The sequence below is a fragment of the Typopeltis vanoorti genome, chromosome 6 (genome assembly GCF_054136105.1).
Source record: "Typopeltis vanoorti isolate ZY-2024b chromosome 6, IOZ_Tvanoo_1.0, whole genome shotgun sequence".
NCBI lineage: Eukaryota > Metazoa > Arthropoda > Arachnida > Uropygi > Thelyphonidae > Typopeltis > Typopeltis vanoorti.
In genome coordinates this window covers 49,213,157-49,227,999 of record NC_143554.1, presented here as the reverse complement: position 1 = coordinate 49,227,999, position 14,843 = coordinate 49,213,157, and the positions used below count along the sequence as shown (strand labels likewise).

At 36.7% G+C, this 14,843-nt stretch overlaps 1 protein-coding gene across 1 annotated transcript in view; it reads left to right on the top strand.

Moving 5' to 3' along the window:
* The window catches only part of LOC150105440 (uncharacterized), a 763,287-nt gene that overhangs the window by 372,951 nt on the left and 375,493 nt on the right, over positions 1–14,843 (top strand). The window contains exon 5 of the mRNA XM_090394153.1: positions 9,840–10,001. Within this exon, the coding sequence (XP_090250279.1) occupies positions 9,840–10,001 (162 nt within the window). The remainder of the gene's footprint in view (positions 1–9,839; positions 10,002–14,843) is intronic.

Here is a 14,843-nt window from a genome sequence, read left to right as displayed (position 1 = left end):
AGTTTGTCAGTTTCCACTTGCTATTCTAGCGCAAATCTTATTAATTTAATTTTTAAACAAGAAAATGACTGAGTCGAAAGTAATTCGTTATGAATGTGACGCATTTTATGTCGTGTTGCCTCCTTCATCATTTAAACTGCTTGATTGCTTTTGATGAAATTTGGTACATGAGGTCTTTACTTAAATGCTTAAACTTATAGCCATTAGTTCAGAAGTATATCTCTTGAGCACACTTTGTGCCATTCTGTCAGGACTGATATCCAGGTTATTCAAGATTCTTCTGATGTCTTTCTCTCAGAAGGCCACAGGAGGCATTGTTTCAGTTAAAGAAGAAGTGATTTGTCGTGGTCATCAGGAGTAACTGGATAAGATATCAGGTCAGCATTATCTTTAGAGATTGGAATGCAAAAGTGGTAGAAACCGAGGAACAAGGAATAACAGGTCGTTTTGGTTTAGGTATTCGTAATACTGCAGGGAAGAGACTAGTTGAGTTTTGTGCAGAGAATTCTTTGTTTGTTGCTAACAGCTGCTTTAAATAGCACAAACGAAGATTGTACTCGTGAGTATCACTTGATGGACAATACAGAAATCGAATTGACTATATACTTGGACAAAGAAGATGGAGAAGTGCAATTCAGTCTATTAAGACTTTTCCAGGTGCAGACTGGAACAGATCATGAATTATTAGTGGCAACAATACATGTGAAATTGCGAAAACTGAAAACAACACAAATGTCGATTAGATATGATCTTGGAAACATACCAGCTGAATACAATATTAGTATACAGAACAGATTCAACACACTCAATTTGTATGAAAGAGAACCAGATGAACTATGAGAAGAGATTAAAGATATAATTAAAACAGAAGCAAAGAATAATATTCCAACAGTTTGTAAGAAGAAGTTTAAATGGCTGTCAGAAGATGCCATCAAAACTGCTCAGAAAATTTGTAGGAAGTACGGCATTTGAATGCAGAGTTTCAACGACAAGCCAGAAGAGACAATGAAAAATACTTGAACCAAGAATGCTAACAAATAGAAGACCAAAACAAGAAAGGAAACACAAGAGATATTTAAAAAAAAAAAAATCAGGGAAATGACAGGAATGTTTAGTGCCAAGGTGACAATATTGAAAAGTAAACACAAATGATATCTTATAGAAGATGCAGACATCAAAGAAGATGGAAAGAGTATACAGAAACCCTTTACAGAAAGGACTCCAAAATTACTGAGAAATTTGAAGAGCAGGATTACATAGGAGCCAATACCACTGGAGAGTGAAGTGAGGTGGACACTACAACAGTTATCCAGTAAGAAAGCACCGGGAGGGGATGGAATACCTATTGAGCTGCTTAAAGCTCTGGGAGAAGAGGCAGTTCAAATTTTAACAGCTCTATGTCAGCGAATTTGGATCACAACTACATGGCCTAGGGAATGGAAAAAATCAGTTTATATACAGTACCTTTTTTAAAGAAAGGCGATGCAAGAGAGTGCGAAAATTATATAGCACTAATTTCTTATGCAAGTAAAGTCTTACTTAAGATCATTCAGAAAAGACTGGAACCATTCATGAAGAGAGAAATGCCAGATGAATAGGCAGGATTTCGAAAAGGCAGAGGAGCAAGAGGTCAGATCGCCAATCTAAGATGGATAATAGAAAAATCACAGGAATATCAAAAGAATGTCTACCTTTGTTTCCTTGACTATAGTAAGGCTTTTGACTCTGTAGATCATGTGAAACTGTGGAATGTGTTAAGAACTAGGGGAGTACCAGAGCATTTCATTATCCTTCGAGGAATCTATTATGAACAAAAAACTATTGTCTGAACAGATCTTGGAGAAACTTAGAATGTGTTAAGAACTAGGGGAGTACCAGAGCATTTCATTATCCTTCGAGGAATCTATTATGAACAAAAAACTATTGTCTGAACAGATCTTGGAGAAACTTAGTATTTCGCAATAAGTACAGGGGTGCAACAAGGATGTATTTTTATCTCCGTACCTGTTTAACTTGTACAGCGAATACATTTTAAGAATGGCAAGGCTGGAGGAGTCTTCAGTTGGAATTAAAATTGGTGGAAGAAATATTAATAATTTGAGGTATGCAGATGATACCACCTTGCTAGCAGAATGCAAAGAAGATTTGGAGGAACTTATTATGAAAGTTAAAGAAGAAAGTGTTAAATATGGCCTTAAACTTAACCTCCAAAAGACAAAAGATATGGCAACACGTGAAAACGATTTTGAAGTAGATGGGGAGAAAATGGAAGTAGCTAACAATTTGTGCTCCTAGGATCCCGAATTGATAAAGATGGTTATTGTACTGAAGAAATTAGAAGAAGATTATTACCCGGAAAGAAAGCAATGACAAATTTAAGCAAGATCTTTAATGATAAAGATAATTAGCCTCGCAACAAAAATCAGAATCGTTAAAGCAATGGTATTCCTGGTACTGTATGGATGTGAAAGTTGGACCCTGAAAAAGAGCGAAAGAAGGAAGATAGATGCATTTGAATTATGGGTTTGGAGACGCTTACTAAGAATACCATGGACTGCAAAGCAAACCAATAAATCAATGATAGACAGAATATAGCCAGATTGCTCCCTCGAAGCTATGAACATGAAGCAAAAATTGTGATACTTTGGGCATATTATTCGAGCAAATGACAGTCTGGAGAAGATGATGATGATGATTGCTGAAGTTGATGAAAGCAGGGGAAGAGGAAGACCAAGAATTAGATGGGTGGATGGAGTTAAAGAAGCAACTGGAATGTGCTTGGAAATTCTGAAAGATATGGCCGGGGACAGATCTGAATGGAGAGTTCATAGAATCCCCAGGAGTCGAAATCGACTCGATGGAACACACACACACACACACGCGCGCGCGCGCGCGCAATCTTTAGGTGATGTTGCTAAACTACCATTTGAGTGTGTGTGTGTGTGTGTGAGAGAGAGAGAGAGAGAGATGGAATCACAGATGGACAAATGTTACATTCAATAGCTTTTGCGACGTATTTGAAAGGACTATAAAACTTAGAAAAATCGCCACCTGTGTCACTGGCTCTTGTACCTTCTGATCCTTCGTAAAAACAAAAGCTTTTGCGCGGGATCAGAAAGTACAACCATGCCTGGCCCTGTAAATGATAGATTTGTAGGTTTTGTCGGATTCAGTATAGGCTATGAATGAAGTTGTGGTTTTTGTCTGAAGCCATTCATGATAAGCTGTTGGTCACAGTTTTTTTTTTTGGGAAAAAAAAAGTTTGTATATAGTGTGCGAATTGTGAACAGTGTGGAGAATGAAGCCTTTCATTCCAACATGGATAATTTCTGTAACAACTTCGCATCAAGTATATGGATCTGAAGAACGGAAGCAGGTCTGACCTTAGAAAGGAGGAATGAAAGTCACCGAGATCTTCCTGAATGGTGTTATTGTAATGCCAAACTTGGTTGAGATTATGATCTGAATTAATAAGAGAAGTAGTCACCTCGGCAGTGTACCTGGATAGACAACTGATTAAGAAAAGATCCCGATTATTGGGTGAGTGGAGAGAATTGTGAAGAATCTGGTCCGGAGATGAACGATTTGTTTAGGTAATTGCTTTCAGCAAATACCTTCGCATTTTCTCCATCTTAGTCAGTGGAATTAGTGTAAAAGGGAGTCAGTTCCGTTTGTGGATATGGGAAATGATTTCATGTTTGTATGCATATGTATGTATGTACGTGTTGATTCTAGTCACGAAAAATTGTTTATAACCTGTCGGTGTGTTAAGGGTTAGATGGTCTAGAAACCGTTGTCTTGAAACCAAATGTATTAATGTTAGTGGTATTCTCCCATCAGGTTACAAAATTCATCTAGTACCTAAAGACATTTTTCAGGACTGGGACAACTCGTGGCAAAGGTGGTATGCCTTCACATCGCTTGCCTTAGTATCCCATAATGCAAAGCATATTACATGTCCGCAAGGAGATGCGCTTTGCATTATGGGATACTAAGGTAAGTGATGTGAAGGCATATTTACCTAAAGTCACCTTTAACTAAAGACATTCTCAAACATTTGTGTCCGCAGTGGGATTCGAACTGACAACCTGTTGACTGGAGAGTTAAAAACGCTATCCACTGGGTCAGCTGAGCCGGAAGGTGTAAGAAAAAAATTAAAGCCTTATCTATAAATTAGAGTGAAGAAAAGCGTATATCTTAATATACGCTTTTCTTCACTCTAATTTAAGGTGCTTTGGAAACACAACGAGAAAACACAGAAGAAAAAAGACCTTTCGTTTTTGTTCATAAAAAGTACTTGTCTTTTCTATTTTCTTTTCCTTTTTTTTGTAGATTTCTTTTAAAAAAGCAGTTCTTTTCATTGTATTTTTTAGCATTTGGGGCAACACTGATGTTAGATACCGAGAATAGAAAAGATGGGGGACAAGTGAGTTCCTATCCAGAGCAAATGTAGTTTTCTGTGTGCAGCAATTTCTAATATCACTAAAAAGGTTTATATTTAACCTGGAGGTCCAGACACATTGTGTACATTTATAGAAGATTGAGCCGAAAGCCTGGCGGTGAAAACATTTCTAGGTCTTAGATATGGCTTCCGACGCTGAATGAACTGACAGACAGTAAAACCGATAAGACAGTAGTAGGGAAATGTAGCAGCTCGTGCTGGGTACTTTGATTGAAAATGACATGGAATACAGAAGGAACGCATTTATTTCCGCCGTCGACATTCGGAGCGGAAGCTGTTTCGACGGTTGATTCTATGTTGCAAGTTAAACAGCTTATTTGTTCCAGATGCCATTATATATGTGGAGATAAGGTGTAAAGAGTCGCGTGCAAAGTAAGACCTTCAGGGCTGGAAATAATGGGTGAAAGAAAGCAGTTTGTCTCCTAGTTAATGTTTGTCGAGCTCAGCATTACGCAGTGTTGTTTGTCATCGACCTGTCTGGGTAGAAATCCGTGGAACAAGTAGAAATGATGAAATATTCACAAACATATATCAACTTCATCTTGTAAAGCTTCGTGTTATTTTATTTATTTTTTAATCATCACGTTTATTCACATACAGCTATTAGGGCGCTAGATGTTGAATAATATATTTCAGTTATTATTAAATTCAAGAAATTGCATATTAATTTAAATTCTAATTTTTCCCAGTACCAAGTATAATATAATTAAGTAGAAAAGCACAGATTATTGATATTGTTTGTAATTCAACGCTCTAAATGATTGTAATGGAGTGAAAGTTGTATATTACAGATATTTTAAATTCCAAGGTCGTTATTTATTTATTTATTTATAATTACATTTATTTCATGATTGTTAGTGTTGATTTTCTTTTTATGCGACTCCGTATTAAAGGTTACAGACCTGTACATTACTAACGTGTGTGTTGAACTAAATATTATTTTCCTAGTTTTTATTAATGTTATATCTTTTTTGTATATTTATTTTTTTATCACGTAATTAGACACCAAACATGCAACTTTTTCAAGTCACTTCGGGCTTGAAAAAAGTTCCATGTTTGGTCGAACCTCACTGTTTGTTGGTTTGGGGGTATGGACACTTAATTCACTCTGCCAACCAGGCCGGTATAGTCATGATTATTTTAATCTTAGTATTCATGTAGTTTATTATAATTAACGGATTTGGAGATGATTTGTTTGTTTGTTACCTTCACTATTTCCTCCCTCGTAAGCAAAGTTTCAAGGAAGTAAACGGCCCATCCTCAGATTTTATTTTCGTAATTAGACTACAACTTGATCTGCAACATAAAGTGGAATACTCTAACACTGAATTAATTAAGAAAAAACTTAGTTACGAAATTCGTAAATTAGTTCCTAGGTCTAAGACAGAGAGAGAGAGAGAGAGTTTAGCAAGGCGTCTGAAATTATGTGATAAGAAGATACAACATTTCGGCATGATCTTATTTTAGTTACAGTGGATAGTTTAGTTTATGACTCCTACTTTTTTGTTTGTTTCTATGGAACACGTTTTTCATTTACAATCACATTTTATATTTTTCACTAACGTTTCGACACTGCAGTAATTGATTGCTTCATTGATTTCTTTCATCATGATTGATTGATTGATTTTGCATTGCATATATTTCCAATTATATATATATATATATATATATATATTTACTTTTTTGAAAAAAATCACTTTTTTTTTTAATACAGCTCGTTCAGTTTCAGTGGTTGTGGTGCTTGCCTGTTGTATTTGACAGTTCAATTTCACTTGATGATATCTACTACGTGCATTCTGTTCTAATATAAAATACGGGCCACGTTAAGGAAGTTAATAGCGGGCAGCGTGATAGATCCTCTTTTGATCTTTCACGCTGACTGTTTTTAGTACCCCCCCCCCCCTCCCTTATATGGCAGCTGCTTGTTTCTCTATTAAGTGGATAATCGTTTAAATCATTGTACCTTAGGTGCAATATTTGCAACACTATGCTTTCAGCTCTAATAATTTCTTAAGTAAGCTCTCACGTCTGGCATTTCCGCACCAAACAGCTATTTTAATACAACACTATGTCAGATCATCATCTATCTATCCATCCTATCCTATCCGTTTAGCCTTACGGCTGGTGTAGGGGAGGGGGTACTATATGCTATCATACTAGGGAGATGATTATGAGCAAGGTAGTTTCCCGTTGCCTTCCTTGCCGTAGTATATTTTATGACTGTAGTTGTTTGTTTTTGGGATCGGTTTGCCTGTTTTGAGGAGTGAAAAAGCCGAATTACCGGTAGAGGGAAAAAAAAAAAAAACCATCTCCGTATGAGACCGATTAACTTACCTTTAGTCGAAAGAGACCATATATAAAGGTTCCTCGTGTCATTAACGGGAATCGAACTCAGGTCTTTCCGACCAAAGAGCTTCTATATTGACTGAACTACAGAGGTTCCCTCAGATCATCATATAACCTGCAATTAAGAAGAGGCAAAAACAAACCTTATATTATCACAAGCTAAAACATGCGTATGTGCCATCGTGGGCTTATGAAGAATGTATTTCCATTTTTTATGGTTATCAGTGGAAAGCTTGATATCAGGTTCAAACTAAAACAGGTTTAACCAACTGTATTGGAGAAATTTCTTGCTATCTTTCCCCCTCCCCCTAAAGAATGGGTTTTTTGGGGGGGGAGGGATAGCAAGAAATTTCTCTCTCTCGTTAATTTTTTTTTTTTATTGGTTACATTTCTGAAGTGTTATGCTTAATACTTTTATCTTCTCTCTCCTTGTCCCCTTCTTCTATGAGATCCCAGGTGCGGCTACGATCATACGCTGCACACATTGGTCACATCCTACCACCATATCGATAGGAGGATATACCGGTTTATAGTAGGGAGTTGTAGGCAAGTGTGGGGCCACGCATCACTAGGTGTCAAATCTCATGATCTGCTTCAGTGGACACTGGGCTATTAATGCCTGGTGATCGTATGCGTTATGGCACGCAGGTGTGGGAACTTCGTTTGTAACCCTGGGTTTGGTGAATAGTAACGGGAAGCACTGAAAAATAGGGCGGAGTATTCTATGACACCGTACTAAGGATCATGTAATAAAGTACAGACCCGCATAGGTTTGATCGGCATTATTATTTTTTTATATACGTTTGAATATGATGGGGCGTCTCTATTTAGGAAAACTTCTAGTTATGCGGGTAAACAGAAAAATCGATCCTTATCTCCATAGCTATGTTGCTTATTTATGTGCTTGCTTATTAAGATATCTTGCACAGAATATCCTAATTAATATCTGAGATGTTATAATATAGCATCTGCTGATCTTTTGCAGCAACTTGTACCTCTCAATAAACACCAAAAATACCCAAAAGATTCAAAACGACGTATAGGGAAATAAATTAAAACACTATATTTATTTTTGAAGTAAAACTTTAATTTCAACATTCTAAAATGTTATTTTTCTAGCTTTTCTGTTAGCAAAATCGTCGATGACATTGGCTAAGTCTATTTCATAATAATGCAGGTAATTCTTAATCTATTTTATTTAGAAAAACACCTCTCACAACTAGCAACACTTACAGCAATTGTGAGGAAAATTCGCAGTAGTATTATAATATTTGGGAATGAGTTCTCGAAACTGTATTTTAGAATAAACTGCAAAAGTTCAAAAAGGTTCAAAGTGCCTCCCGGGACGGACCTCCCCCTCCGCTCCTCCCTAGCTACGCATCTGCCTATTTTTTAGCTAAACAGAATTTCTAAACATATAACAGCATGAATTAAGCTATAATTTATGATACGGAAGTATAAATTTCCTAGTGGAAAGAAATGCAGTTGTTCCCTTTAATTTTCTCTATTATAGACAATTCAGGAAATCATAAATACACAAATATGTCTAGAATAAGTCAACTATTATAATCTTATTCTAGGTATTTATTTAAATAATATATTATCTATTATGATTAAAGAAATGAGTTAGTTGCTGTCGTTCATTGTTATAAGTAAAAATATTTGAATGGCTGTTGTTCAGATATAAATGTTTGAACAACATAACTCCGAGAGGGAAAAAAAAAAAAAAAAAAAAATGGGTATCAATCAGAAGCTAATGTTCAGTGAACTTGGAGGTTCCTTATAGATTTCTCAACAGTATATATGTAAATTAGCGGTAATGTACACATTAATTTAATGATAGCATATGCATGATGTCCGCGCGGTTATGCCTGGGAAAGGAGTGTCCTGCGTTCGATTCTCGTCGTCGACACGAGGAGCTTAGGATCTTTCTCAGCCATAGCCAAGTTAGCCGGTCTTGGGCGTGGACCGTCGGGTTTTTCTCTCCAATTTATCTGGGGGTTTTCCTCCCGCAAGCAGGCAAACCAGCCCGTAAACACACGCTTCTACAGACATAGGATACCTTCAGAAATAAGGAGTAACCAACCTATTCCGAAGGATTTCGGTTCCGAATGCCTACACGGTAAAAAGTGTAGGTCTACGCTTGAGCACGAATTAGGATATGCACGATAAGGTTTCTCCAAATTTAAGCTGCAACGTAAGTACACTTTGGCTGGAATTCAATATCACCTGCTTAAATTTAGAAGTCACTTCATGTGGCCAGTCTGTTGTAGCAACATTTTGGTTACAAGTGCGCTCCAGAACTTGTCCTCGGCGCCATGTTGTTAATTTTCATGAGTATTCGAAGTCCGCAGAAATCAGTGATTTGAATATAGAGCTGTTGGGTGGTTTGGCCTGCTCTTCTTCCCTTTTTTGAAGTTAATGAAAGCAGGGGACGTTGCGCTGTTATAATCCCATCCGCGAATGGTTTTGAATCTATAATACATTAGTAGTGTGAGTGGCTGAAGTGAAGGTTGGATGTGGAAAGCTGTGGCCGAAACAAAACAGTGCTTTTTCAAGCACAGTGTCTTTCGACTTCAGACGGAAAGTTGAGTTGACGCCAGGTAATGAAAACCATCTAATTATATTCATAAACATCTGTGCCAGAATTGAATTCTAACCCACAACCTCTAGGTTAAAGAGTAGAGATGCTGCCCCTCCTTCCCCAAAGTGTCAGGTTATTCATTTTTTACATATTTTTTGTATTTCGTTTCCTGACATGTGTTGTGTCTCTCTTCCCCCTCCCTCTGTGTGTGTGTGTGTGTGTGACTTACACACACACACACACACACACACACAGCGAGAGAGTTTTAAGTCGGTTTAAAATACACATCGTAATGCATGTATCAGGATACATTACATTGAGTTAGCTGGTGTTTTGATAAGCTTATCTACATTTACAGATTTTTCCCCAGTGATGTAAATTAAATTTGTTGTAGCATATAACCAATAAATATGTCAAATTTTTGTTGCATTTTTGTTTTCCATCTAGGTGTAAACATAAGCCACCTGAAACTACGTAGTGACTGGTACGGAAGTAACAGCTGTACTCACAGAGAGCACGTGACGGTTTCATTTACGCAACATGATACCGCAGTACAGGCCGTTTCCATATGTTTTCATTCGTTCTGGGAAGTCGGCGAATTTAACATAGGTAGGTGAATTTTTGCCTTCTTTAATAATAAGTGGTTCAGTACATTTTGTAAGTGTTTTACCTGGAACTTGATATCATATTCAGGCACTCCATATATTGTTCAGTCATCTGTACTACGGATTAGTTTTTATACATAATAGTTTATTTGCAGCAAAAATGTAACAATATCACTGGAAGTTTCTTTGTGTTGTCACATCTATTTATGATTTCTGTATAGAGGGTCTGAAGGGTATTTCTTCAGATCTCTGTAGGTGGGGCCGTTCACTGGAAGGGCATTTAACATAGAAGGAATCTTCTTACTGTTTAGCCTTTGATGTTATTGTAGCCGCTAGAAATGTATTGCTTTGTACTCAGACGTACGACTCAAGACGATTCTCGTGTTAGTCTATATTCTTGTTTGTAGTCGTGCCATAGAATTACCATGTATTACCGTAAAGAATGGATATTTAGAATATGTGTTACTGGTCCGATTTCTATTGGTTCTGAAAAGTTGTATTTATAGTTTGCCATGGGCACATCTCTTTCAGGTTATCCGGTTTCTGTATTTTGTACTGAACTGCTGTTTCGTAGTAAGGTCATAACGGATAATTGCTTCATATAAAGATTTCAATATCAGAAATTAGGGCGGGACTGTGTCTCTGATTTAGAATGGTTTTTGCTGCGATAGTTCTTAATTTTTTGAAGATAATTCGCCTCATGTTGTGATCTGCGTGAAGGCGGAAGATATTTTTGCTATTGACCTGTGTTATGGCATTTTCTCCTACATTGCTGCATTCTCTTTGAGAAATTATTGGCTTTGCAGTAGATGGTGATTGACGTCTGGGAAGTTTAATCAGCACCATTAATTGGAACCAGTTTGAAAGTTGATTTATATTATATTTACTTCTACTGTTTTCGAAGTTCGCATGGGCTACAATCACTGCGATGTCACTTGCATATTGAAGCAGGCAGCCATTTAAGGGCAATGCATGGATGTTATTCATGTAAATACAGGGTATCTCAAAAAAAAAATGTATACACACTTTGAATGATCAAAAAGTTGGTATTTATTATAATACAGTTAACTTTCACATTGTAAAGTACACTACATAAATCTGCTTTTCATTCCTCAACGTCCGTCTTCAAACTGATGACCGTCCTGGTCCAGGCACCGCTGATAACGTGCAGCAATGGAATTGCAAACACTGAGAATCATTTGGTCTTGTAGCTTCTCTTTCGATTGCTGCTTTCAAGTCGTCGACTGTTGCCAGTTTTGAAGTGTAAGCTTTATCCGTGATAAATCCCCATAAGAAGAACTCCATTGGCGTGAGGTCTGGTGAACGCGGGGGGTATTCTACAGAACCTCTTCTTCCAATCCATCTGTTGGGTAGTGTAAGGGTTCAAGTAATTGGCACCAGTTACAGTACCGTCGAAAAAAGAATGGTCCAATTAATCTGTGTGCTGATAAGCCGCACCACACCGTCACTCCTGGTAAATTTACATGATATTCCTCCATAACATGCGGATTCTCAGGTGCCAATAAGTGCAATGTGCCGGTTAATGGACCCATTTAATTTAAATGTGGTCTCATCACTCCACACAATTCGTCTTGGAAATTGTGCGTCCTCTAAATATTTTTCCAAGTACCACTCACAAAACTGCATTCTCATATCCGGGTCATCTTCTTTGAGAGCGTGTACTCTTCTTGGAATGTAACTTTTCCAATGACTGCGCTTCAACATGCGATGGACACTTGATTTTGATACTCCTATCTCACGAGACGCTTGTCGCACAGATTTTCTTGAACTTTGACGGTACGTTTAAATCAACTTTTCTTCTGTTGCAGGCCTCGTAGCTGTTTGTGGTCTTTCTGAACGTTGCTTATAGTCAGGTTTCAGCCGTTATTTCAATTCCATTAAACCTTCAAAATCACGAAAATTGAGTGAGTTATCAGCTGTTGAAGTGTGTATACATTTTTTTGAGACACCCTGTATTAAACTGTATAAGAGACAAAAAATATCTCCTTTCAGCAAGCGACAGCATGTTTCTGTTAGTGCGCTGAGGTTTCTGCCTACTCTTTTGCATTGATTTCTTCCTGAGAGGTAGTTATTGAACCACTTAATTAATTTCGTGTCGATTTCTATTACTGTTAATTTTTATTATTAGAATGAAGACGTCTACTGTAACAAACGCGTTAATTAAATAAGGATCAGTATTACATGTATGGTATTGTCAAGAGTTATTTAGTCTGCAAATTCCTGGAGTAAATCAATGCCACTTTCCATTTTTACTGTTTTAGGCATATTCAATTCTACTGAAGGCAATTTTGAAGCCTATTATTTGCGATTCTTTCCATTAAAGTTTCCAGTGTCTGAAGCTTGGGATGGGACGTTTGCTGTTCATAGTCTTCTTATTTCTACTTTTATAAATGGCATTAATGATAGTTATTTTCAACTGAAGAGGAATATTTTCTGCTTCGATATTTTAGTGATTAGCTCTTTTATTCCCTGCCACGTTTTCTTAATAACATTCCACATTGATTGTAAATACGTGTTATAGCAGATGCAGTTTTCTCGTTGAGAGAAGGCATCTTACTCAAATGAGAGATATCAGAGATATTGGGGTTGCTTTGATTTTTTTAGTTTTGCAATATTATTAATAAATGTTTTGTTGAAGTTAGTGCCGATGTAGGTTTGAATTTGCTAGATGAAATATGTTTAGTACTAATTTTTAGGCGTTCTCCTTTCTTCTCTGATTTATTACCTCGTTCACTCCCTGCCATGTTTTCTTAATATTTCTCCTGTTTGATTGGAAATAAGTACTAGATTCCGGACTCTGTTATAATCATCTCTTTTTGTTTCGACATTTTTCTCAAGTTCAACTTTTTGCTGGATTAAGAGAAGAATTTCATTGTTAACTGCTGTATAGCTCATTTATATTTTGATTAATGGTTGTCTGTTTTGCCTTCTTATATCTTGAAATATACAGATAGCATCGCATATTCTTTATAGAGTTTTCATGGATTGAAATGTACTACTTTGGTGTTCTGAATTTGTTGATTTACTGTTGCTTCTGTAACAATCTGTGTTGAGGTGTAGGTAGTACTTCTTTAGTAAGGCATCTGTGAAGTAATGATCAGCCAATTTTCTTTTGTGGGCAGAGCGTTGGTTAGCGAAATTGATGTTCATATCACCAGCTACAAAAGAAAATAAAGAAATAAAACAATTATTGTGGTTTAAAGTTAGAGTGTATAGCCAGTTTTCCTTTTCCTGAAATATTGTGCTTTGGTTTTGCAGACAACATATTCTGGTGCAAAATGCAACAGTTCCTTCGGTCTAGGTTAATTTAACATAGACAACTATTCTCCTTCTATTGTCCTGCAATTACACACTTAGATGCTAGTTTCCTTTTGTTTACAGGCGGTCCCCCCCCCTTTAGAATTCCTGTAGGTTTAGGATAGGCAGTATTAAAGTTTGAATGTTAACGTGTTATTCATCTCCACTGTTATTCATTATCTATCAGAATCACACTATTAATAAAAATGGCAGCATATTTTAATTTGAGATATTATTCAGCTCTTTACATTATGCAAATGACTTATACTCCAATATTTACAGCAGAAGTCTGCAGTATTCTCTCACTAAAGTGAATAACAGCTGTAATAAATTTGGTATGGAAATGATCACTAAAAGAAAAAGGCTGTGAAAATAGACAGGGATCTTGAAAACATCAACTGTGTCCAGAATGGAGAACCTATAGAATAAGTAAAACATTTTAGGCATTTAGAGAGGATGGCAAACTAAATATAAAAATAGACCGCACAGAATTAGCATGGCAAGGAGCAAATAGTGAAATTAGTTTTAACTAATTTCTCTATTTGCTCCTCTTTGCACCTTTTTTTTTACTCCTATTTGCTCCTTTTCCTATTTGAAAGACTGCCGACCACAAATATGACATTTCTGAGGAAAATTAGGAGAAACGTGTGACATGAATATCAGAACCATAGTAAAAATGAAAGCATTAGGACAGAAGTTGCCATTGTCAGCATTGAAGAATGTGTTAGTAGAGCAAAATATGGTATGTGACTTAAGCAGAATGTTAGAGAAACGGATAGCAAATCAAGTGTCGTTTGATAGGATAGCAAGGGGGAAAAATACCCAGAGAAAGACCAAGATCTAGGTAGATTGATACAGTAAGAAGTGCCTAAGAAGATCAAAATGTAAAATATGAACATCTTGGAGTCCTGACAGATACCTGATTAATTATTGCATTTACTCCATAGGATAAGAAATTAAGAGGATCTAGGATCTAAATTCTTAAAAGGACACAACCATCAGCTCCAGTACACTGATGTGTTTATTGGTGGAGAAGAGCTTTGAAGCTCTTCTCCAAAGAGCGTCTTTGAAGAGTGATTGTAATTGTCTAATAATGTCATAGGCTTGTGAATAATTTGTATCAGGTTGGTTCTGATAATAAAATGCCCATGTGTCGTCATAACCTTTGGAATTAGTATAGTCAGAAGAAAATAAGCTCTTCGGAATCATAGATGTTAAAATCTCAGGAAGATAACTTCGTTATTAGGAAATGTAGGTTGCAGGAAATCAACTTTAAAAGTAAAACTTGAAAACTCAGAATGATGGCTAGTTTTTGCTATATCAGAAATGTCGCCAGTGTATATTACCAACATTTCAGTACGATGTTCCATAAACACTTGGAACTATACGGCTGTGAATGAAAGAAGATTCACGATTAGTGAGCTTTATTCACAAATTCACTTCTCGTTTTCACACTGACACTCACTTTCAGCTGAAAGCATCCACCAACTTCTAACACTAATCTGATTGCTCATTTTCCTTCCTCGTC